This window comes from Podarcis liolepis, assembly GCF_965112155.1.
Source record: "Podarcis liolepis genome assembly, chromosome: 4".
NCBI lineage: Eukaryota > Metazoa > Chordata > Lepidosauria > Squamata > Lacertidae > Podarcis > Podarcis liolepis.
In genome coordinates, this window is record NC_139558.1 from 86,583,495 (window position 1) to 86,609,450 (window position 25,956).

The 25,956-nt window shown below is 42.7% G+C and overlaps 2 protein-coding genes and 1 long non-coding RNA gene across 5 annotated transcripts in view; 2 read left to right on the top strand and 1 right to left on the bottom strand.

Moving 5' to 3' along the window:
• Window positions 1-9,066, bottom strand: part of DYNC2H1 (dynein cytoplasmic 2 heavy chain 1) — a 164,829-nt gene extending 155,763 nt beyond the window's left edge. For 2 of the 3 annotated variants that reach the window (XM_083499074.1, XM_083499072.1), the window contains exons 1-6: window positions 8,455-9,066; window positions 6,366-6,536; window positions 4,240-4,375; window positions 3,577-3,695; window positions 2,211-2,355; window positions 827-1,059 (exon numbers count right to left, since the gene is read on the bottom strand). In XM_083499074.1, the coding sequence (XP_083355200.1) occupies window positions 827-1,059; window positions 2,211-2,355; window positions 3,577-3,695; window positions 4,240-4,375; window positions 6,366-6,536; window positions 8,455-8,658 (1,008 nt within the window). In that variant the 5' untranslated portion in view covers window positions 8,659-9,066. The remainder of the gene's footprint in view (window positions 1-826; window positions 1,060-2,210; window positions 2,356-3,576; window positions 3,696-4,239; window positions 4,376-6,365; window positions 6,537-8,454) is intronic. The other variant, XM_083499073.1, reaches the window with a different exon arrangement.
• Window positions 1-25,956, top strand: part of LOC310705459 — a 73,770-nt gene that overhangs the window by 39,712 nt on the left and 8,102 nt on the right. The window lies entirely within an intron of this gene.
• DCUN1D5 (defective in cullin neddylation 1 domain containing 5) lies at window positions 10,495-24,306 on the top strand. The gene is made up of 9 exons (XM_083500028.1): window positions 10,495-10,966; window positions 15,827-15,918; window positions 17,180-17,250; window positions 18,863-18,954; window positions 19,692-19,800; window positions 19,883-19,987; window positions 20,769-20,871; window positions 21,544-21,619; window positions 21,718-24,306. Exons 1-8 carry the CDS (start codon window positions 10,890-10,892, stop codon window positions 21,597-21,599), a joined length of 705 nt encoding a protein of 234 aa, XP_083356154.1. The 5' UTR covers window positions 10,495-10,889; the 3' UTR covers window positions 21,600-21,619; window positions 21,718-24,306.

Below are 25,956 nucleotides of genomic sequence, written 5' to 3' on the forward strand. Positions count from 1 at the left end.
AAAGAGCATTTTAAAACCTTCCCTTAAAAATTATCAACAAAGCATTCAATCTAGTGAAAATTACATTAACCCATTATCATATTAACATTTAGATTTGTGATCATATCTATAATTAGAATAATTTATTATAATTAATGTTGCATTATCTGAAGTAATAAATACAACAACACATCACTGAGGCCAGGAGTAAACTTTTTAATGGGAATTCCATAAGAGAATAGAACTCTCAATAATACAGTTTTGACCCCAAAAAAATCCTAGGAATTGACCATATGAAGCTCCTTTATACTGAGACAGATCATTGATGTTATTAACCCAATATTGTCTGTTTTGACCAACAGCAGCTTGGTCTCGCAGCCGCACTAGAGATCCAATCAGCATCCATGATTATCTCCCTTACCTGCTTAAATATTGCAACAGTGCTGGAAAGGATTAACCTTTTCCTCCTCACAGCACCACCTTGATTTATTGATGATAATCACCCCAAATATGAAGTTTCTACTGCCCCCTTTAGAGAAACTCAAACATGGAAAGGGTTTAAAAAAGTGTTTCTCTCCACCCCCACCCTTCAGCATCAGGGTTCCAGTCTGAATAAGGTCCCCTGCAGCAGCTTTTTGCAAAAATAGAGATGCAACTCACCGATCTCATCATTCATCAAGTTGCTTGATGCTCAAACATAAGTCTTTATTAGAACCTGCTCCAAGATGCATGGGACTGAACTTTGCTCTATCATTAAGCTATGGGCCCTCCCCAATAGAATGCATTATGTTTAAAAGCTTCAACTCTTCCCCCTCACCCTAAAAGAGAAAATAAAGCAAACTGATACCTCTTCAAGTCGTTTACCAAGCTTCCCTAGCATTTCAGGAACGTATTTCTCATCTTGCCATACATGTGGGGTATAACGCTGCCAAAGCTGCCCAGTAAGGTGATCACAGGCTGCTACCCATTGTTCACAAATCATGATGCCAGCCTTTAGATTTTCTTTCACAATGTGGAAGGAATCTTCCCATAGATTTAATGTTCCTAGTTTCTTCTGAACAAATCTTCCAAGAGAGCCAGCTGAAATCACATACAGATAGTGCAAAATTACTTACAAGCACTGTACCTTCTCTAGCTGAAAGAAATGTTCCCCATCACTACTTATGGCTTTAGACCTTTCTTCTTAACATACTAGACAGGTGTAATAATTCAGCTCAGAACATGGCACCTTTATGCTGTCAGTATCAAGCAGCTATCACAAAAAATTTAATACCACTGAGTCAAATACTTCGTATAATTGGATGTAATATGCAGCCTCCATCAGTCAAGGGACAACACAGATACTTTACTTAATAACTGACTACCAGTACAAGATTATCTAAAAACTACCCCACCCCAAAGTCCAACCCAATCAATGTCGCCCCCACTAAATTGGCAAACCTGCCATAGCTGCAATTCCCTATAATCATGTTTACTACTTTATCTTTTTTAAAATTTTCAACAGAAATATTTGTTCCAAATCTGCATTCACCAACACAGTGAAGAAGATTGTTCGGGCAGAGCAATACCACAAAAGGTACAGAGATAATAGTCGCCAATCCATGTTGCAGACTAGAATTGTATCTTAGCTGGATTTTGACTTGACATGAGGAGCATCAAGCATCATTACAGACTGTTCAATGACTTGTGCAGAAGGGTCAACTAGAGATGTCTTTATCTGATTCAGGGGCACATCTAGGCAGACCCAAATAAGATTTACCTCGAAAGCTCTGAGCAGCAGCCATGTCAGCACACAGGTTACATATAGAGGAGCCAGTAAGATCCTTGTAAGGGTTGAGGAATAACGCTAACCCCCAGATTTTCATGTTATATTTAACATTGGCTCAGCAGACTATGGGTATGTTCACACAAAACTGCCAAATACCCAGTATCCTCATTTAATAAATCTGATTCCCTAAAAGGCACAGAGCATCTGTGTCCAGTCCATGCAAATCTGCAACACACTGGAGACAACTTGAAATCTCATACTGAGCAGAATACATTAGGAAGAGGAGTGACGTGGGTTCAGATAATTTTATTCCATATTACCTTCCCTTTTCAGGCACTTCTCCACGCACTTCTAGAGAAGCACATAAGTACTAAAACAAAATGCTAGAAATTCCTCAAAGAGCAACAACCTATATTTTAAGCATCTGCTCATCACAATTGAGTTTCTCTACAAACAACTTTACCTATGACATCCAAAAGATTTTGCATGCGTGGCTGAGGAAAAGGTTCATGTTCCGGCTGTCTCCATACATCATCTACAGTATCCCGTGTAGTCTCGACTAAATCCACAACTTCAAATAAAGATAAGCTGTCCAAATTGTAATAATCCTAGAGATACAATGCATATTTTAAAAACATAACTTTCTACCTAAAGAACAGGGCTACAATCTACACGGGACTTAACCTATGAATATTTTGATGAAAATAGTGTGTAAAAAAATTGACTGCAAATGCTTTGGGATTTTGCCATTTTGATTGTTAATTCTTTGTGATATTTACTCACTACTTAACGCCAGCCTTTGCCAACCTAGTGCCCTCCAGATACTGCTGGACCATAACTCCCATCAGCTCCAGCCAACCCAATCGCTGGGGCTGACCAGAGTTGTGGTCGATCAACATGTGGAGGTCATTAGATTAGTGAAAGCTGACTTGCATCTTTGAAGGTATGACACACAGTAAAATCCTAATACAACAAGAACTGACAACCCTGCTCGTTTTTGTGAAAATATTGTTTTTTATACAGTTACATGCAAATGTATTTTATTTTCTTGAAATTATTTCTAGCTCATTTTTTCAAATGCATTGTCTGAAGCAGCTTACATTAAGAAACAATGGCAACTAGTGACTGGCAGTGAACGAAGAGGTGGCAGAAGAGGAGGGGATTCCCAATGCCCTTACCAGACAGTACTGCAAGACAGCAACAGCTGAATAGCTTTGTCTGGTCATTTATGAGCTGTGTGCTGGCAATGCTAACCTAGCATGCCCATGCCTCTGTTTCACAACATTTCAGGTAAGGAATCAGGAGCCCCTCCCACACAGATGCTGCTTATCAATGGTAACCACTTTCCTCCCAGCATGCCACTTCACCAGCCACCACATTTCACGAACACAGCTCAATCAACCAAACGTTTATGAATGAATGCACATTCTCAACTATCTCAGGGCTGTCACTGGGTGCCACAGGGCATGTGCTGCCCCACGTTATTCCTAAATATTTGAAATGGAGCCAGATAACAACAAGCTCAAACATTTGAGAGTACCTGCTGATTTCTGTAGAGAGCAAAAACATTCAAATGGGCAAATTCCAAATGGGCAGAGTACCCAATCCTTCAAACCCTTCTTTGCGGTTTCAAGAAATCACTGAACTATGCTTCCAAGCAAAGACTACACTCCAGTGAAGCCAAATCCCTGAAGTTGCAAAGAGGGTTTCAATCTCTCAAAGCTGGGAATAGTAATCAAGCATGCATGTGGAGCTGTTGGCTGCGACTATTGTGCTAGACTGGGGCAGGTTTTATATAGAACATCACTGAATAAATAAAAGTTACACACATATGCAATGACTTCAAATAATTCTTTAAAATGTGAGGCTCTCTCCTTGCTAGATGACTTGCTTCCACGTTGAGCACGCTCTGTCCAGAACTGAAACTCGTCATTTGGACAAAGTATTGCTGTAAAAAAATAAATCCGGCAAATACAACATTCAGAGTTGTGTCTATTAATGTATATGAAACAGACTGAAGATATGCTACGGGATTTAATCAACTTCTGTTAAATCTCAGTAAATTTATACTCTGCAATGCAGTTCAACACTGAATTAAAATATATTCATATGGAAATATACAATGTGAAGAATGACTCAGAATTAACTAGCATTGAAGCCTTACATCATAATTCTCAATTTGCTTATTTCAAAGTCTAGGGAACTTTGATATCAAGGGGATACATTTACAAGTGACACTTGGAATGGCAGGTTGCTGTATCACACAAATTACAGATTCATTTCTAATTTACATTCCACTGTCTGTAAATAAGTGCCTCGTGAATTTTTTTATTTTTTAAAAAAACCTAAAGCCCCACTCTTCATTGGTACTGATACCAGGGCAGGGTATAACATTAAAAAAGTTCTAGGCAACCATAAATATTTTTTAAAACCTTGAAAACATTAGCAAACAACAGTAACTAAAAACAACTAACCAAAGTCAAAACACGTACCTTGAACATCATCTTCCCGGTATTTGGCTCCTGCGTAAGCAGGATCTGTTCTCCTCAGAACAGCACCTAAACCAGCCTCTAACTCTCGTAAAAGATTCTGAAGCTTGGGATCAAATTCTCTACTCCATTTCTCATCCTGTAATAAGAATTTCAGGTGACAAAATTTTCACACTAAAACCATCCCTTATCCAACACCTCCCTCAACTCTTTCCGCTTCTACTCCATCCTGATCTCCCTTAATAAGTTGCCTTCTCTGTGGTCCTCATCTGATTCCCCCATGTACTCTCTTTTACCCATCCCATCTCATAGTTGCCGTCTGCCATACCATTATCCCTCCTCTTCACCACACCCTCTCTCCCTTCTGTTGTTTCCCTCCAAACTTGAGCATTCCCACTGGCTACAGACTATGGGGCCATGGCTCTGTGGTAGAGTCCAGGCTTTGCATTCAAAAGATTTGGGTTCTTTGGACAGGGCTGGGTAAGATTCAAAAGCTGAAAAGCTGAAAGCCACAGTCAGCGAGTTTAGCTATGGGATGAAAACCTGAGGCTCTCCAGATGTTGTCAAACTCCAATTCCATTGGCCCCAGAAAGTATGGCCAATTGTTAGGGATGATGGGACCTGTGGTCCAACATCTGGAGGGCTGCAGCCCCCCCTTGGTACAGGCCATATTGAGCTACATAGAGCAACAATATGACACAGTAAGGCAGTCCCCTATATTCCTTTGTTTCTCTAACTTCACTTTCCATTCCCTCCAATACAGCTGCTGTCTCCTGCAATGAAACCATCTTTTGAAAAATAATTGATGACCTCCTCACTGCCCAGTTCTCTCTCTCTCTCTCTCTCTCTCTCTCTCTCTCTCTCTCTGCAACTGTCTGCTGTCCTTGATACATGTTTGGTCTCTTACCTTTTCTTGGCTACCTCTATACCCTAAGACTAAGTCTCAGTGATTCTTTCTTCCAATGATTCTCTTCCTACCTAATTGTTTATGTTTCCATAGTGTGAAACTCTTCTTCTGCTTTCCCTCCCTCTAGTAAAGTCCCCCAGGATTTTATTCTGCTTTTCTCACTACACACTCTTCAGAGGTGAGCTCATAAAATCATGGCTTTGTGTACCACATATACACATCATACAGTTCAACCTGTCTACCCCAGACCTTTCTCTCATCATCTCCATCATCTCTGCCTCTGTGACACTTCCATTTGGATGCTACATTGTCATCTCAAGCTCAAGACTAAACTTCTAATCTTCCCTCATCCCCTTCTTCTTGAGTATTTTAATTTAATTTAACAATATCACCATGCTGAACAGGTAAAAGCTCTGCCTCTCCCTCCTTTGTTCCCATTATTTGTTGCAAGGTTGCACCACTTTCCTCTTTACAACACTGCAAAAATATGGCCTCATCCTCTATCTATGCAGGAAAAACTTTGGTTTATGCCCTAGTCGTATCTTGACTTAATGAATGCACCCTTGTCCTCTCTGATCTTCCACCATCTCATCTTGGTCCTATCAGCTCTACCCTGTCCGCTCCCAAACAAAACACAAACTTCTTGTCCTTGCATAAAAACTCTCCATGATCTTGTGGTGGAGCTGGAGGGTTTGTAAAGGTCCTGGGGCAGAACTTTACTGGCCCTTAGGAGTGGAGGGATGGGAGAGACAAGCTCTCTTGCAAACATCCATCCTGCCAGGGGTTAAGGCATCACCCAGAGTGCTGTTCTGCACATTACTCAAGAGTTTCCAAGCCACTCTTCTGTTCCTCTTGCTATGTCAGGGAAGAAGTAAACTAGATGCTGACTTCACATTATGTGCAAAGGAGAACTCAGGGTTTGATTTCTTCAAACCAACCAGAGTCAGGAGGCCAAGAGCAAACCTTGGATTCCCAAATGTGGTTTGTTTAAAGGAAATAAAGCACAAGCATTGGTTTGCACATAAAGCCTGATTTGTTTCATCCCCAGTGTAGCAGGAGTAGTGGAGGAGATATTCAGGAACATCAACACATTCACATTAAAGCATTTTAAAAACCCACTATGGTTTAATGTGAAGTGTGAACCAGACCATAGTAAAATAGCAGCAAACAAACAAACAAACCTGCATGTGTATTGAAATAAGTTGAATATTGCATTACTCACCCTCAACAATACAGGTGCAAATACCTGCCGTACTGCCTGATAAAGCATATTTATAGGAGAATCTAGCATAGATGATACAAGAATATTGCTATGAAGGTTCTCTTCTGTGATTATATCTGGTCGTAGTTTGAAGAATACCAGCATTCTGTCTTCTGAACTGCCAGCTTCAACCTATACAATCAAGAAACACAAATATTTATATAGTCTAAAGAAGAAAACTTCTTAACCTAAGTGGTAGTATTTATAAGCCACTAAAATTTTAGTACACGTAAATTACAAGTATAGTGATGTGCTTCTTGCTCATACTCTATATCAGCGGTTCCCAAACTTTAGTCGCAGAGCACTTCTCTGGAGGGAAATTTGTCACAGAGCACTACTGTTGCTCTTATGCCAAAGGCATGTATGTGCATTGTTCTTTCCAATCTCTTCACAGAGCACTGGAGATGCTTCACAGAGCAGTTTGGGGACCACTGCTCTACATTATATACAAGAATCAGTAGTATGTTGCCTGAGTGTTTTGTACAGCATATGGGAAGACTCACTTCAGGTTTGTAACTTGCTTTTTTGTTTTGCTAAAATCCCAATCATTTTCCAATGCTTTGGAATGTAACCATGAATACTTAAGATCACTTATCAATTAAACTGCAGCTAATTTGTGTCAATGCAGCTACTTTATACCAGGGAAGATTATTTGTCTACCTAGCCCAGTCTTCAGAGTTTTAAGCAGAGGTCTTTCCCATGATCTGCAATCGGCTATTTTTTCCTCCTTTTAAAAAAAAACAAAGGTGCAAGTCTTTTTGCTTAAGAATTTGGCTTGTTTTGCTGGATCTGACCATCTAGTTCAGCATTCTTTATAAGAATTCCAACAAACAGTATGCAACAGGTGATCCACCTGAAGGTAGCCGTGGCCAACTTCCTTCTGTCCACCTCAGCTTATACGTATGCAATAAAAACAGTGGAAACAGATTAAAATAAGTGTACAGTCTAAGCACTGCAGCACTACAGTCTAAGCTCCATTAATTTCAGTGGAATTTGTAGGCCTCCTATAAAATCCTAAATGAGAATGCACACGGCCTCAGTCTATCTATCCACAAAGGATTAGCACCTACTCAGGCAGAGTTCTGCACACCCATTTCTCTAGTATGTTAAGTAACTGGATCATACATCACATACTGTGGTATACTTGGATGTTTTATTGCTGTAATCTAATCTCTCTCTTATATTACTGCAGTGCATTACATGTGGGGCTGCCTTTGGTGAAAGTCCAGAAACTACAGCTAGTGCAGAATTCAGCAACCAGATTATTGATAGGAATCAGAAAGCCTGAGTGTATTACATCGATTCCGGCCTGACTCCGCCAGTTTCCAGGTTCAATTCAGCTGAAAAAGTAGTAAGGGAGGAAAAACTTCCTCTGACAAATTTCCACTTGTCAGTCATCCACCCAGCTGTTATAAAAGCACAGGAGCCCTGGCAGGGCAGAGTGGCAGACTTGTAAGAGGCATACCAGATAGTATCCCAGCATTCAAGTGCCTAGAAGCCTGGATTCACAAGGGGATCCTTAAAACATACAAACATGCTACAAAGCTGCAATCCTCCTCCTCACCCTCAGTTCTCAGGATACCAAGGAATCATAGAATTGCAGAGGGGGAAGGGACCACAAGGTTTCTGCATTGCCCAACAACCCTCAGATTTAAAACTCTTGTGCTCTACCAACTGCACTATCCCTGCTGTATAGCAGGCTGCAGTCGTAACAGTGCAATCCTAGGAAGCCGAAGCTACATTTGGCCGGGGGGTTTGCCCCAGATGAAGCCTCCAGAGGGACACCATTGGGGCTCCCAGCCTGTGTGTGTACGCAAATGTGCAAGGAAGGGTGCCAAACTGGGGGTCTGGTCCGGCTGAAATAAAGCCTCGTTTCGTTCCTGGCTTGTTTCTTGGGAGCAAACCCAACTTTTTCAAGCCATCCTGCCCCAAGCGCCGGTGCGATCCTAAACTCAGGGGGTGATCCCCCTTGGATTCTACGGGGCTCCGCCGTCGTGGCTCGACTTGCGTTGCTCGGAGCCGCAGCTTCTCAGGAAGGCAAGCCCCGTACCCTGTTGGAGACCACGATCTGGTGGTCCTCCGAGTGCTGCACGCACAGCAGGAACTCGTTGCCGTCGTCCAAGAAGTTGGCCAGCTCGGGGCCGCCCGAGAGCGGGGCGAGGCTGGCGGACGACGACAGACCGAAGTAGTTGGCGGCCGTGGCCGAAATGAAGATCTTCCTCTTGTCTCCATCGCCGTCCCCGTCCAGAGGCATGGCGGCCGGCAGAAGCGCGGGAGGCTCGGGGGACCTGGGATGAAGAGAGCTCTTCAGACGGGCATCACGTTGGGGACTCGACCCGGGATCTGGTGAAAGAGACGGGGGGGGGGCGATTTTCCAGGCCTCGTTAGGATTGCCTCACGATACGAAACAAAAGTGGGCAGTGAAGGCTATTTAAGTAAAACCGGTGTCGAAGGGGAAGGGGGCCCGACAAGGCATACCAAGCAGGGAGCGGTTCGCTGAGAGGCGGGGAGGTGGGGTGGGTGGGCGATAGAGCTGCTACTACACGGCCCAGCCTCAAGAGACAGGAGAGAAGCCGGGCTGGGAGGCCCGGCGGCGATGCGAGGCCCGGTTGCTATGGTAACGCGGGGCAAAAATGGCGGCCGCCAACCCCCGAGGAAGCCGTCTGCGCGTGCGCGCGCGCCTTCCCAGGCCAGAGCAAGCCACGGCCGCTTTCCAGAACGCGAGATCGGCAATCGCCAGGCAGGTTCTGCGCGCCACGTGAAATATGAAAGCAAGCGGGGCTTGGATCGCCCAGGGCTAGTGTAGCGAGACTCCCGTTTGCTACTCCGGAAAGAGCCCGAGGGAACTGCTGGGTTGTCGTTGGTTTTTATTTATTTATGTTAAACAACAGTTTAACTGAATGGATTGTTTTCTCTTTAAAAGTCTTTTAAAAACAAACAATTGTACAGTACTGCGAGTTTGCATCATTGAATGAGTAACCAACATGCTGTTTCCTGAACAACATAAACTCTTTGGGCAACTAAGTTGCAATTGTTAACTCGCAGAGGTTGATGAATGGCAGGCAGCCAGGATGAAGCACACGACCCTCTCTCCGCTTATGGAGAGGACCATCACTGATTGTTATACTGTAGTGAAGCCCCGAACGCTGCCTAATCATATTGGGAGTCTAGTTGGTGGTAGCCCCGAAAGTGGCCTTTTCAGGTGCAAGGCAGAGCTGACCTGGCTCAGGGGCCACCGGATTGTGAGGCCGGGGTGGACTTTAGCGATGCGGCGCCCTGAGCGAGGACAAAATTTGCCCCCGCCAAAAAAAATATTTCTTATTTTCACAGTACTGTACTGTAAATCCTTTTGTAATTTGCTTTTTACACGAATAGTCTTCCTATTGCTATTTTGTACCGCCTGGGCTCGGCACACTGTATGTGGGGGAACTAACCGCAGGACCCTCAATCCGGCGCTGCTAAGGCTAAGGGCAAAAAAGAAAACGAGCCACCCCACACCTCACTTTCCACCTTGACCAGCAGGAGCCGGCTGGGCTTCAGATGCTGCTTCCCCGTAGAGATCTTGGGGCAGAGTGAAGCTTGCCTACAGCAAGCTTATTATTTATGACATAAGCCCGCCTTTGCCAGCCACTTTGGACTACAACTCCCATCAGCCCCCGTCCCCCAGGCAGGCTTATGGGAGTTGTAGTCCAAAGGACCAGATAGTGGGCTACAGCTCGCTTCCCCAGATGCGATGTCCTTGGGGTGCAACACCCCCTCCCCTTGATCTCCACTGGGCTTGCTCCTGAGTAAACATGCCTACGGCTAACGGTGCTGCTTAACTAAGGGGGTGTGGGGGGCTCGAGTCCTTAAAAAAAACCACACACGCGCGCGCAATTTTATTTTTTTAAAAAAGTAACGGGAGAGGGGAGCTGGGCGAAGCGCACGCTTATTGTCGGCTCACAACGCCCCGCTGTCCCCTCAGCGGCCCTTAGGCAGGCTGCGTCACGACCTTCCCCCCCGGCGGGGCGGGGCCAGCGTGTTGGCTCCGCCCCCGTCTATTAGCTCCGCCCGGCGACGGGGGCAGGCTGGACGAGCCTTCGCTGCGAGGCGCGCGCGCGCGCGTTCGAGGCGCGCCTCTGTCACTTCCTGCTCCCGCCTCTCCGGGGCGGCGCGGCGCGTCTCCTCCTCTTCCGCTCTTTACCGGCGTTGCCGCCGCCGCCGCCGCTTCTCCCTCAGGAAAGCTCTTTCTTTCGCTCTCCCCCCCGCCCCATATTCCTCCTTCCCACACCTGAATCTACCAGGCGCGGCGGCGGCGGCGGTGGCGACGAGCTGAGGGGAAGGAAGGCAAGAGCCGCGACGGCACCGGCAGCTTCTCCGCCGCCTCCTCCGCCTCCTCCTCCTCCTCAGCCGCGAGGGAAGGAAGAGGCGGCGGCTCCCTCCCACTTTCCGAGGGGCCCCGCGGCCCTCCGTCTCCGCGCCCCCGTCCGGGGCGAACCGAGGGAGATGCCCGTGAAGAAGAAGCGCAAATCCTCGGGGCAGGCGGGGGACGAGACGGGCCTCAAGAAGTGCAAAATCAGCAGGTAGCAACAGCCACCGCGGCGGCGGACGGGCCCAGCTCCGCGGCGGGGGGGGGGGGAACCGGGGTGGGGACCGAGTGGCTTCCCTTTCCCCCTCCACACCCGTTGCCTTGGTGACACAAGGCGGGAGAGGGTCTTTTGTGATACCAGGAAGGCAGCCTTTAGCGAGGGGGGTTCACCTCCCCTCTTGCATTTGCACCCAGAGGTGCCATCTTAAATATTTGGGGGGGGGCAGGTATGCCCCTTCCCACATAAATCACACGATGAGGCACATGAATGCTATTGGAATGGCAATGGCCTACAAATTGGGGTGGCGTTCCCCTCAAATATTTTAGGGGGGGGGGTGAAGGGACCTCGGGTCCCTAGTTGGCTACTATGTTTGCACCTCACCTTTTCTGACACATAGGCCAGGTTGTACCCTATCCTTGCGCCAAGTGAAGCTTCCATAACTTATTGCAGGTTATGCATATCCTTTCATTTTTCACCCTTATATCTCTGCCCCGCCCTGAGCAAAACTTGGTATGTGCCTTGGGGCACCTTCGCATACACACATGCACGCGCGCACACACACACACTCCTTCCCGTGTGTACCACTGAAGCAGTGTTGCGAACGTGCAGCTGTAGTTCTTCTATCAAGCAATGCATAATGCTGCAGTAGGCCTTTGTCAAATAGTTGCGCCTGCTTGTCTTGCGGCGCTGGTTCTGAACAGAAACACCAACAGCCTTTCTTTGCACCACCAGCCAGGCCCTATCTCATGTATGGACTTTATTCACTTTGTGTCCCCGGCCTGTAGATCTTGAATTGGCATTGCCTCATCGGAAGCCAGCTAATGCAGAGTCAGGCCATTCCTTCATGTAGCTTAGTATTGTCTACCAAGACCGGCAGCAGATCTGCATGGTTTTGAATGGGCATTTCCCAACCTTGTTCAATGACGCCAGTGGTTTAATGTGGGACGTTATGTGTGCAAAATATGTGCTGTATCTCTTCCTCTCTAAGCTCTTGCCAAGCTGTGTCATAACTGGGTCATGTTGTGCTGGTTTATGATGCCAGACTTTGACAGCATCTCTAAAGAAAGGAGGTTCCCCACCTACTATTTCCAACTTCCTCCATGCAACAGAATGAATCACTTAATGCTTTTATAGTGGTCTGTTCATGTTTATATAGTATTTTCAGAGTAACAGGATAGGTCTCTGCTCCAAGGTGCATACGTTCACTTCTCCTGTGAGACCATTTCCCTGTGACAGAAATGCCTGTGTGCTTTATCTGTCCAGAGATAATCAACTCAATCCCTAAAGTTCTATCTACTTATCCTCTGCATGTCACATATGCTAATTCTATACAGCAGAAAGATGCAACCACCACTGCAGGAGCGCAGTCTGACTTCCAAAGACCTCCCGTTTGGCTTCCACCATAGCATCTATACCAAGGTCTTACCCATCTCTATTATATATCTCAACCGTTTTCTCTAATGTAAACTAAAATACAGGGAAACAGTTCTTCAAATTACCCTCCAGAGTTATTTCTCAGCACCCTTAACAAGCTGTAGTTCCCAGGATTCTCCATCACTGCTGAAGTAGTATACAAGTGCTCTGAAATTGTGGTGTATATGTGACCTCCAAGGAAGCGCTTAATGCAACCTTTATTGCTACCTTATTTTGCATGCTACTGTTATTTGAACAGTAGCAGTCAGTTGGGCAACATGGACAGGGCAGAGCAGTGCTGGTCATGTGCCTTCCCAACACCAATGATTGCTGCTAGTCCCTGAGATGAGTGGGAAGCACAGCACAGTGTGGGTATGCTTGCAGGAGCACTGGATTGGCTTCACAGCATGCTGAGCTCCCTAGGCCTCTTCCTCTCAGGAACTGGCAATGATACTCAGTTCTGGGAAGGCACACGAACAACCCTCCCCTCCCTGCACCACCCCATGTACTGCTTTGAGAAACCTTGATTTAGTGGCTTTTGTGTCAGACAAAGAACAACTATTTGTTCCATAAATTAGGGTAACAATTCTGCTTATGCTACCAAACTCTAGATAGTCTCATATATCTAGTATAAAGTCTGTCTGGGTGTTAGGCCATTAGTTTCTCATGGCCATGTCCTACACATTGGAAAATCATGTTTTGTTTTATGTGTGGTAAGAAACTGTGTTCCCTACAAAGAGATGCTTGCCATTAGATTTCTTATTACACATATAGCCAAATGCTTGCACAAATCAGTATCTGTTGCTAAGTGCAAGTAACACCATTGTTCTACATTCAGACTATTGGATTTTAATTTCCTGGAAGCAGTTTTGTTTTTTTACTTAATATGCACCAATGTAATATAATCAAATAGGCTGGTATTGCAGATGGAAGCAGTGGCAGAAATATTCAACCAATCTCCTTTACTGGCATAAAAAGTGCATTATATACATGGATCAGAACACAACACAGTTAATGAAACATGGTAGGAGATACTTTAGGATAAAACTGACCAGACATCATGAGGTACGAAGATGGCTCTTAGGATCTATGGTGACGTAATTTCATAGGGCCACTCAAAAATCTTGCCACATTCCAGATAGCAGAAATATTTAGGATGATGCATTGAAATACATTTGGGATAGCCAGGTTGCAACTTTCATCTCTTGCCTGCCCCCCAGCTCAGAATATAGATTCAGGCATCCCCTTCACATTCTGCCATCTGTCTTCCCTTCCAGCTTGCATCAGGACAGATTTCTTAAATAAGAGGAAGGAGAAAATGGTCAATGAGTGGAGTGAGCAGTGGCTGCAGCAGAACAAAATGTATATAGTTCTTTCAGTGTCCACAGCATTTTAGAGTACAATAAAGCGAGTCCTTGCCCATAGGAGCTTACCATCTGACATTCAACGTGAGGGATACTAACAGAGCATTAGGAGGAAAGTGGAGACAGAGGCAAATAGTGAAGCAATTTGGGGCAGCTTTAGCTACATATGTGTTGGCTGTTAGTGGATGAGTTTCTGACAATCCAGTTACCCAGGTTGCCATTTGTCATGCGCAGAAGTCAACATGATTCTAAAGGCATCTGTGCAGATATCATATGCACAAAATTGGCAACACCATGAATAGTAAATTCTTGCACTTTGCTTTTCTGTACTTGAAGCTATGTTTAATTATCCATTCAGGAACAGAATGGATTAGATGCTTCACTTTAAACATCAAATTGTCAAGTGCTTATTAGCAGCAACAGTTGAGTGAAGTGCAGCACTGTTATGACTTCCATTAAAATACTTCATGGGGTATGAGTGTTCAGCGGCACCTGGGAGTTAAACCTGAAACTTTGTTTTCAGATGAAACTGCTAGTCACAGATACCATTATTACATGACATGTAAAAACCATTGACTCTTAGCTGCCATGTACAGTTGAGAAGACATATGTTTTTAAGGCTGAAAACTAGAAAATAAGTCCCTTTGCATTTAGTAGGGCATACAGTCAAGGTAACATAATTAAGATGAAACCATTACAACAATTTTATTCTGTTCCCTGCCTTTAGGATAAGGTTTCAAACTGCCTACAATAGACTTGAAACATTAAAAACAGCACTCAAGGCACCATAACATAATATAAAGACAGGGATGTAAAGTCATCTTGAACTCATTCAGTTGCCAGTCCACCACCAAATTAAACAAGTAACTTGCTTTCCTGAGTGAATGGATAGTAAAAGCTAGAGTCCCCTTCAAGTTGTAACAGATTTCACACAGTTTGAGGTTCTAGTAAGTAGCCAGTCCATTTCCATGGCCAAAGAACTTCATTATGTCAAATAGGTTAGGTTCAGAACAACAGAGGGTTTAATTTTAGCGATTGCTGAGAATATATTTTGCATAGTCCATCAACATTAATTTACATCTATGATCACTGCTACTGTCAGGCCAGAAAGCAATAGAAAACACTTATCTGAGGGCAGAGCTTTTTCCTCGATTTCCCATGGATCATTTTGTTTATCCTTTGTTCTACAATTAAACTAGTATTGGTGCCTGTACTTGCAAGCACTGTTGTGCATAACAGTTAGTGGCCATGATAGGGATGCAGATCCCCATATGCTTCAGAAGGCACATCCAGTAGTTTGCCTAGAGATGTACATCAAGATATGCATCAGTTATGGTTACTTCCAAATCCAGAGCTCCTTTGCTCAGCGGTGTATCTGAATGGCAGTGCAGTTTTCAAAGTTTTCTAAGATACTTAGTTATTTTAACTATTAAGTGCACTTTGTGAGGACCTAAATTATTTCTGATTTCAAACATATAGTGGCCCAGTTTGTGTGCTGCCTAAAACTATAGTTTAAAACAAACTGGTTTAATGTGAATGAGCAGCATGTTGGTGCACACTGTTCAAAAGTTCCCATCTTGCTCCTGCTGCTGCCACACCACAAACAAAATAAGCCAGAGGTTGGCTTGTCGTGTCATCCAAACCCCAGCTTTCTCTCCAAGCAAGCATTTAACCAAGGTTTGTTCTGGTTCATGGTTTAGTTGGAGAGAAACAAACCCTGAGCCTGAGTTTTGATGACATGACAAGCCAGACTCTGCAGCTGGGTAGGAATGAAGCTGGAATCTTTGAGCAGCCTGCATTGTATTTCTGTTTGTTTCTTTGAAATGTGGAATACCTACGTGTTTACTTAAAGACGAAGAAGCAAGGAATACTCTCAATCTGACATTCTGTAACTGTAAACACTCTGAAACTTTTTAAACTCAGCAAGTCATGATCAAACAGTACACATTCATTTTAGGTATACTTTGGGGTGGTTGCTGGTTTTTTCTTAAAAAATGTGCCTGTTTTTAATAACTTGCTATTGGGAATTTTCCCAAGAAGTGATATTTACTGTAGGTTTTTCTTATGTCTTCATAAGCTACTGCAGGTCTCAAGCTTCTAGTAAAGTGATAAGTGGGGAGGAGCATTTTTCAAGCAAGAAGTGCCTGGCTTGGTTTTATGAATATGCAGGTATGAAGCTGGTACATTTCTAAACTCTAGTTTTTGCTTCGCTTATTTAGTAATAATTGATAGCTGTTTCTTTCCTCCTCAAAATAACTACGTATTTTTTGGTCTTATGGAGCGAATGCAGGCTGCGCAGCTATCCCAGAAGCCAGAACAGCAAGAGGGATCACTGCTTTCACTGCGCACCCTCTTGCTGTTCTGGCTTCTGGGATTCAGAATATTTTTTTTCTTGTTTTCCTCCTCCAAAAACTATGGGTTTTGTCTTATGGTCTGGTGCGTCTTATAGAGCAAAAACTACGGTATTTCACTTACACGTACTTAAGCATAATAGGGTGGGGGGCATTTGTCCACAGTGTCCAATTTTTTAAAACCGCTTGAAGCTTGCAAGACGGCCTTGCAGACAATAACTGAAGGAATAGTTGCTTACCTTAACATTGTTTGCCTGTCCCTTCTACCCAAAAGTCCATGAGGTTCACTCCTGGCACTTGTCAGTCAACAGTAAAAGGCCATTCTTATCTGAGGCTCTGTTTTTGTTTCACTCATAAACATCTACTGACCCTTAAGGAAATACTGAAGCATCAAGAATTTGGAGCCTCTTGAGAAGAACACCAGTTTGGGATGATTATATCTCGCTCCAAACTGCAGAATTATGTTTTAATGTGTCTTTGTATGTAAGTGAATGAGAGCCTGTTTTGTGTAATCAGATACGCTGCACTAACCACTTAGCTTGTTTAAACCTCTGTGCTTTCACAGAAAAAGGGGTTAATCTGAGGCTGAACTGAAAGCATTGAAGAGAGTCCCTTGAATAATTGCCTCTGTTTGTTCAGAACTGTAAACAGTGGCATGACATTCCCTCAGGCATACTGAGGTGGTTGAAATTTGGCTATCTCACTCCAAACACACAGTGAACTGAGTTGATGAACTGGAAGACATGCTTCTCAGTTAGGACTCTTGGTTCAGGATAGTAGTCCTAAACCAAATATATCCAACAATGTATTGCTTAAATTGGTCTTGCGACATTTGCAGCCGTGTGTTCAGTGGCATTGTTCTAGGTCCAGGGACCCCGGGTGTCTGAACAACTGAGTTAGGGACAATTTATAGTAGATAACTGGCACAAAGGCAGGGAGTGCTTAACCCTTCCTGTGTCTGTTAATATCTCTGAGCCAATCCAAATATGGATGTGCCGCCAAGCATTTTGTCGGATCAGAAGTAAGACTAGTATGATATTTGTATGGCATGTGTTAGCTTGATTTCTTTTGTTTTGAAGGTGATGATGAAGTGGTAGGGCCAGAAGGAATGGAGAAATTCTGTGAGGACATTGGCGTTGAACCTGAAAATGTAAGTCTTGTCCCTAAAGACCAATAATCGTTAGACTCAGATTTTCAAGCTTTCCTCCTCCTCCCTAACAAACGTCTTCTTCACTTGCATTGTTCATTAATTTTACTGGTGGAAATCGATGTGCTTAACCCCTCCCCATTCACCAGTTCTCCAATACACATGCCTCTTCATCAGATTTCTATGCTGCCTTTCCATAAAATGATGTTTACAGTGACTCACAGTAGCTGTACAAGCAGCTACAAAATATTGAAGTAGACCAAAAAATTTTATAACTTTCTCTCTCTATATATATATGTACTGAACACACCGAATTCTTAATAGAAATGGTTGTTTAATAAATAACAATATCTAGGGGTCAGTAATTTTGGCTGGCCTTGGTATCCAAATCAGAGATTGTGGTCACCAGATTTCTCTCCCCTCCCATTTCAATAAATCCTCCCCAACACCCTTGTACGAGAGGAAGGTGAGGAGTCTGTTGTTAGTTGAGTGCCTCCATGGATCTACAGCCAAGACAGCCTTCTACCAGTCATTCCTACAGGAAAAGCCAGGAAGGAGCAGACCAGCTTGGGAGCTCAGAGGAGTGTTAAACCAGACAGCTCCTCAGTGAAGCAGCCAAACAACCCCAGTTTACCTCGCAATCTTGGATCACCCCGTAACTGCTAGGCTGATATATACTGTATTTGCACACCCCTCCACAGCTTCAAATTTTACAAGAAGTCTGGTCACCCGTCTCCTTGTTCACAAGGCAGCTGCACAGTTGCCGTGATGACCAGAAATATTGAGACCTGACATTACAATAATGTACACCTTTAGTTAACGGTTACTTTGTATCAGAAAACTCAAGAATAGCAATTGGTTCATTTTCTTACGTATGAAACTATATATTGCAATAACTACCTAATAAAATGGTTTTGCATTATCTCAACAAACTCAGGTTTGGTTACGTCTTTGCCAAGATAACGCCACAAAACATAAGGGGGAAAGTCTTCTACAGTTGAGCTAATTTTAAATCACATCTTCATTTTGAATCCTTGTGGATTTGTATTGCTGTTCAGAGAAAATAAACCAGGTGTTAAATAGATAGTGTTTTTCTTGTAAACATATGTTATTAAGTTATTATTGGAGCATCTTTCCAGATGCTGGTCTGAAGCTGCTTACATAAAAATTACAAAATATCATCAGTACAACAAACATAAAACTATAAGAATCCCCCCCAGAACAACCAGGCAGTAAGACAATTGAAATCAATAGCAGAAAATAGTCAGGATGCGAAACAACCATCATCAATATATTTCTGTCCTGATTGGTCTACATTAGTACCCGCGGGACAACAGCATGCCTGTCAGAAGAGGTATGTCGTTAGGACCTTCCAAAAGGCTTGAAGCATAGGAGCCTGCCATAGATCTGCTGGCAGGAAGTTCCAAAACCATGGAACAACCATGGAAAAGGCTCTCTCCCTCATGGCGCCCAACCTTGTTGATGTAGGAAATCAACACATGAGGAGGGCCTCCATTATAGATCTCCATGTGCAGCAGGCGGAAACAGGTGCAGGCAGTCCATCAGATATCTTGAATTTTAATTTCTCCCTTTTCCCATTCCCATTCCCATACAGATTATTATGCTAGTTTTAGCCTGGAAACTGGAGGCTGAAAGCATGGGATTTTTTACAAAGGAAGAATGGTTAAAGGGGATGACCTCATTACAGTAAGCTTTTTATATTTGAAATCATTTTCATGCATGGCTGAAAGTGCAAACTTTTTCTACAGAACCTTAGCAAAGAGCACGACAGATGGAATGTTGGGCACTATTATCAAGAGGGCTTTTGGCTTTGACTGGAAAGGTCCTGTCACTTTCTGGTGCTCCTAACTTAAAGACCACTGAACTTTGTGTTGAACTCTGCTTTTAAAAAAATATCAGAAAAGCAAGTACTCCTATGAAGTATTGCTGTGTGATTTATACAGTTGTAAAAAAAAAAAATCAACTTGCAGGCTGTTTGATGCATAATAATATTTCTCCTATTTTATCTGGCTGGGGCTGATAGGAGTTATAGTCCAAAACAAATGAAGAGCACCACGTTGAGGAAAGCTGAACGAGAGTAATAATGTCCTCCCCACTGAAGTCCTAGGTCAATTGGTGGTTAGACCAGGCATCTTTTTGACAGCCAAGAGGGAAGGAAGCTCACTGCAGCTATTTCTTCACTGGTCAGTGAGGCCAGACAGGGTAGACAGGGTACAACCTTCCAGTATTCCTTGTTCCGAGAATGTCCTTTGAACCTCTATTTGTATATTCTCTGTAGAAACAGCCCTAATCCTGGTAGTTTAAATGCTTTTCTACTATTTTGTTAAAAGTGTGCATTGAAAAAGTGTGTTTTATATATTTCTGTCTCCTCTCCCCCCAAAAAAGAATGTTTGGCATGTAATTTCTTAATCTTTTATTTTAAGATGTGACTGCACAGAAAAGCTGCAGAGTAAATTTGATTTTTTGCGCTCTCAACTGAATGATATTTCAACATTTAAGAATATCTACAGATATGCCTTCGATTTTGCAAGGGTAAGTGCATCTTCTCCTTATAAAAACATGCAAGGAACTTGCCATTTATATCTGAGTGCTGCCTTTTTTAAAATCTCTTTAGGATAAAGACCAGAGAAGTCTGGATATTGACACTGCAAAATCTATGTTAGCTCTTCTACTTGGAAGAACGTGGCCTCTGTTTTCAGTATTTTACCAATACTTGGAGGTAAGCACATATTTTAAAAAAATAAAAGGTGTTGCAAATTTCATTTGCCTTGTGAATAGGTCTACAAAAACACCGTAAATAACAACAAAAACAAAATCTCAGCTGATCTCCAGTTTATGAATGTGTACCTTCTTGGTCTCACTATAGGCAATCCAGTGAGGCAGTTTAAGCCTTTTTTCATTTCCTCTTTGCTTTTGGAATGGGAGACAGTGCCTCTATTTCTATACGCACTCAGTTCCTTAGTTTCATTTCTGTACTGACCATCAACCAAATTTCATCTGCTGAGTGGTTATGTCCACCCTACCTTCATATTTCACAAGAAATGTTTGGGTTCCTACATATGTTTCGACCCCTTAGAAACAAAATATTTTATGATTGTTGGAACTACTTTAGAATGGGCGAGCAGAATTAGATTTGCATGACATCACCACTAGGTGGGTCTTGTGGATAAGATGTTGGAACTTCCTGTGCTTTCTATATTAACTTCAGCTCCTGGTGCTTATGCATATCAACCCCATTGCCTTTCTGCGCCACATGATGTCATTTGCTACCAGCTGCCCTTTTCCATGTTTGCATGCCTTCCTTTGAGCCTTGCACAACACTGTTCCCCATTCCCAGGCAATAAATCTTCAAGGCGGCTCCTCCACCCCACACCTGCTTCTTCCTCAAACATTTCCTCAGCTACTGTAATAACTTGGCTTGTGCAAAGAAAACTGAACACATTATTGTTCCTAAATGCAACACATTGCGGGCTGAGACCTGATGTCTTATTTTTCTGCAGCAGTCAAAATACAGAGTAATTAACAAAGATCAGTGGTACAATGTGTTAGAATTCAGCAGAACTGTCCATGCAGATCTTAGCAACTATGATGAAGATGGGGCATGTGAGTATTCCCATTTCAATTAAAATACTCTAAGTGATACTTTAATCCCCACAGATTTATCTCTCAGTCTCAGGCATTGAAATCAGGAAATAAAAATCCGTCTGCCTTTTCTTTGGAGATCCTCTCTAAATAGGCAGAGTTATCCTCTATGAAGAGCAGGCAGAGGAATCTTTTACCCCCAGTGTAAGCACTAAGCAGTGCTAAGATTGAAGGGAATGTCCCCTGCCTCCTCTTTAAAGGGTAGGATCCTCTCCCCAACCCACCACTGGAGAGCAGGTGAGTGGGAATGCTGCCTTTTACGTTGATCCTTCTGTGCAAATGAAAGGCAGGAATTTCTCCCACTCCCTCCGCAGTACTGCAGTGGGTAAGGCTGGAAGTGCTGCATGTGTGCATGCATCTCTGCATATTTGTGTGAGAGTGTATGTGTGAGTATATGTGAGGTGGTATATGCCTAGCGAATGTGGGTGCTGCATACGTGAGAGTCGTGTAGTATGTGCACACATACATTAACCTCCCCACTGCTGAGATGTGGCCCTCAGGGGTGACTGAAACAGGTTAGCCACTCCTGAGCAAGAGCTACATGTTAAGATGATTTAAGACGTAATTCTTTCTGTCTTTGTTATGATTCAACTAAAACGCAACATGTTATAACTGGCATTATTTCTTCTGCAGGGCCTGTTCTTCTTGATGAATTTGTGGAGTGGCAAAAGGTTCGCCAAGCATCATAGCAAGAGCAGCTTTGAAGAAGGTGCTGGATCTTGTGATGTTGCAAAAACTGAGTCAAAACCAAGGGTTGCGTTCACATCCTTATGAACTTTAGTCATTTTTTTCCTTTTATTTTTAAAGGAAGCCTTGTTACATGTGAAATGGGCATTGAACCACACCTCTTCTGAGACTGAAAATTGGAGGGTTTCGTCTTAAGTTTCTAGCATTTCAGAACAATAAAGATTCAGATTTGTAACAGTCTTAAAAGTGAAGGATATCCCTTGAATATGACTGTGGTTTCCATGTTCAAAACCAAAACATTGTAGAGTGCATCAGAAGTATCTTGTATGAGTGTTTGAATCCTGGAGATGTGTTTAAAATTGTAGTTGTAAAGGAATCTGATATGGTAGGTTGCTGATGAAATGATTGTTTTTAGGAAGAAATGTTAACGTCGAAGCCTTGGCTGGTGTTTTGCCAACACCCACCATCGCTTGTGCCATAGTTTACAGCTTCATATGGAGACATGGCCTTAAAATATTTTTTTCTGCCGTTCCCAACATTTTGTCTTCTAATGAAACATTCATAATTGTCTTAATTATGAATTAACTTAAAAGGTACTAAAAGGATGGTGATGTCTGTAGCATCTGTAGGACCTTGAAAACATTAAACTTGTGTTTGATTAGAAATTGGCCTAAATATTTTAAAAAAAACCCCTAGGAAGGCAGAGCTAGAACTTCAATGAAAACACTGCAGATGATCCTCCTTCCTCTTCATCTCTTAATGTGGGACCTTTGGTTTTATTACCGGATTTCATGTGTCTACTTAGCCTGAACTAAGAAAAGTTGCCGTATCCTCATGTGTTTCATAGCCATTTAGCAAGAACGTGAAAAGGCACAGTTGTGTGTGCTGAGTTGCATTGAAAATCAAGGCATGTGCGGAAGGCTGAACTCACCTATCTCTCTTGTTTATTATTTGAGCACCATCATAACTGCCATAACCTTCAAATTCTACTTCCATATATCTTGAGACAGAGAGATTGGCTGTTTAGTCTGTCAAACATAGGAATTCCCAAGGCCTATTTTGTAATAAATAAATGTATGGGGTGAAATGGCAACAAGTTGGCATGGTGAATGTTAAAGAAATCATTTGCATCCCTTCTTCCACTCAGGATGCTATTTCTGTTTACATCATCATCCTTTTAGCAAATCTAGGTCAACTTTATTAATTACCCCCATAGCTTACCATGCTAGTTGAGACATGGTAGTATTTGGCTCAGGATAATGAGAAATGTGCTGTGTGCACTGTAAGCAGGTTCAGGTAGTACAAGATATCCAGAATGTTTTGTCCAGACAAGATGTTGCTTTGGTGCATTTCCCTCCTTCTGATCATAGAGTCCTTAAGTATCTGTTTTGGGTATTCAATAGAAAAGGGCTATTTCTTTTGCAGCTCTGCCAGCTGTTCAGGTGTATGTGACCCAAGTTAGTCATTGGAATTGTTTTGCGTCATCTTATAGGGATGACCTTACACTGTGTTATTTTGCTTTTCTGTAATTCTGCACAGGAAAAAAGGAGATTGGAGTGAGGGGAAGCATCTAACATTTCAAACTTGCTGCTCTTACTTCATTGCTTGTGTTAATGTGTATGCCATTACATTTTAGATAACTTTGGGAGAGTTCTTAGCCTCGTATGAACATGGTCTGTACCAGTTTTTGTTTTTGTATTGACATAGCCACTTATTAATATTTGATGCCATACCATCCTAAGTCTGCAGTCTTAAGCATATTTCACCTGGGAGCAAGTCCCATTGAACTTGGTGGTTCTGGGCTGCAAGTTTGTGCATCAAAAGAACACTGTTGGACAGTACAAGATGGCTATTTGATTACCTCCAGAGTGCGAGTGAGCAGAAGAAAATGCATTATCAGATTAATAGCATGGATATGAAAAATGCTGCAGTGTGTCTAAATGAGACATGAGATGTTTTCTTTAAGAGATTGCTTTTGCAAAGTGCTATTTACTGTTCCAAACCCAAATCCTCGGTAAAATCTTTTTTGGTGTTTCCCAGGACAGGCTATGATTTAGGATGATGTCTTTCCCAAAAGAGGGCAATGCAGGCTTTAAAAGAAGTACAGCCACGAGGGAGGCCTGTCACAGTTGGCGCTGGACTGGCCTCTGGTATGGGCACTTTCTCGCGCTCTGATACCAATGGGATGGAGCAGCTTGAAATTGCATCTAGTGATAAGGCACGGGTCGCCACAAGGTCATTCTCCTCCCCTGGTTTTTTGCCATGGTGCTTCCCCTCCAACATGTCCCCATCCTAATTACGTCTACCAGTGATATGCACAATCTCTTGGGGATTAAACCCCGAAGAAAATGGGGCAGATCTCAGAGCAAGCATGCATAGGATTGAACCATCGAGTCATCCTGATTGGCATCCAGTCCTTTGTGTTGTGCTTTAGAAAACCTTTCTCTCAGGTTTTTAAAGTCTCAAGATACGAATCAGGAAAGCGCAACTATGTTTATAATGTAAACAAAACCATCTTTTAATTCAAGTGATTAATTAAAAAAAAACCTAGCCCAAAGGAGCTGGTATTAACATGGTAAATCGACAGACTGTTGTTTCCACCATTGCCAGTGTCTTTACTTAATGTGAAGGTATCAACTTGCTGTGTATGACTTGTATCTCTGAGGTTTTATCACTATTCTTCTAATAAAACCATGTTTCAGGGATTTATACCTTGTTTTTTGTGAGTGGTTTTTAAAATACCAATATACTGTTAAAATGATAATGGGTGTATGTTACATGTTCAGAGCCACTTCTGCAAGAAGATAGAATTTCGTTGAGAGAAGCTTTTCCATATTGCTTTTTTTTTTTAAAGTAAAGACAGAGAGAAAGAAAAGTATTCAGTGTTCAGTTGTCAGACACTAATTAAAACTGGAATACTTCCAAATACTGTGGTAGCATAAGAAGGTTTGATTTGTAACACAAGAATTTTTTTAACCAAAACTAATTTTAAAGGGGGGCTCAACATCTGCAAACTCCAGGCCTTTTTTGGGAGGGGGGAGATACTTATAGAGCAGGTTCTAAAGTCAATCATGCATGTTAACTATTGACAGTGGAAAATTATGGGTAAGGTATGGATACCCACTCACGCGGAAGAAAATCTCTCAACCATCAAGGTGATAAATTCTCCATAAATCTTCATAGGTCCCATTTGACTAGATTGGTGAAATCCAATCTAAGGCTTCTATTAGTTTATTCATTCCAAAGTACAGTGGTACCTCAGGTTAAGTACTTAATTTGTTCCGGAGCTCCGTACTTAACCTGAAACTGTTCTTAACCTGAAGCACTGTTTCTGGGTTAGCGGAGTCTGTAACCTGAAGCGTATGTAACCTGAAGCGTATGTAACCTGAGGTACCACTGTACAAACTTACTGGTTTCCATCACTTTATTTTAGTCAGGTGTTTCTTTTTGTCCATCAAATTTGTAGAGCACCCGAGTCCTTGAAATGGACAAGCATGGGTCGGAGTGGGGAGCTTAAGTATTTAAATCCCTGTGAAACAAGCAACTTACAGATACCAGATACCGAGTCTCCAATTGATTTCATCACAGAATAATGGAGTTATTCTCCGTTTCTTTGGTGTGATGGGTTAATTTAGCAAAAGCACTTGTTGCCAACTGTGGAAACGATGGTACCAAACAGAATAGTATTCCCATGGAGATGTTAATAATTACTGACACACAGTGAATGAGTTTGTTGTGGCAAGAACCTGAAGCCATGGTTCAGCTGCCTGAAAGAACTGCATTCATTAGGCTCAATTGTCTTCAATGTTTTATCTTTGAGAGGTCAGTGCTGGAACTGCTTACAAAATGTACTGCACAAATCCAACAAATTCAGGGACACGGCTGATTGACTTTTTGTAAAACCTTTTTTTTTTAAAAAAAAAAAAAAGTATGCCGAAATGCAATTTGTATGTGTCTTTAGCTTTCTGGAATGTAGAAGGTAGGAGCTCTAGTGATCTTAAGTCTTGAGACAACTAGAAAGTTTCTTCTATTAGCAAAAACGGAAACGTGCGTCCAGCATTTTATGAACAACTATAAACAAATCTGTAATTTAGGCTTGACTCAATTCCAAGTATGGTATTTCCATCCCACAAGAAGAAAATCAGTTGCCAATCATAGGTATATATTTACGGGGAGGAGGGTGAAAAGCAGCTTAGAAGTTTTGTCAAGTTATAAAGCCGCAAGTTTGAGCTTTGATACTGTCGTGTCATTTCTGCCTTTGTTTTTACCACATGTTATGACATAGGATGGATAACTTGATTAGGTGGTTATGATCCATGACCTAGGAAAACGTATTGTGGTTTGTTGAGAAGTTTCTCC

What these genes read in the sequence shown, in the direction of transcription:
- DCUN1D5 (XM_083500028.1), top strand. Translation starts at nt 10,890, where the DNA reads ATGCCCGTGAAGAAGAAGCGCAAATCCTCGGGGCAGGCGGGGGACGAG. An exon ending in TTGGCGTTGAACCTGAAAAT is followed by an intron (nt 17,251 to 18,862) that starts GTAAGTCTTGTC and finishes ATTCCCATACAG; the next exon opens with ATTATTATGCTAGTTTTAGC. An exon ending in ATGCCTTCGATTTTGCAAGG is followed by an intron (nt 19,801 to 19,882) that starts GTAAGTGCATCT and finishes AAATCTCTTTAG; the next exon opens with GATAAAGACCAGAGAAGTCT.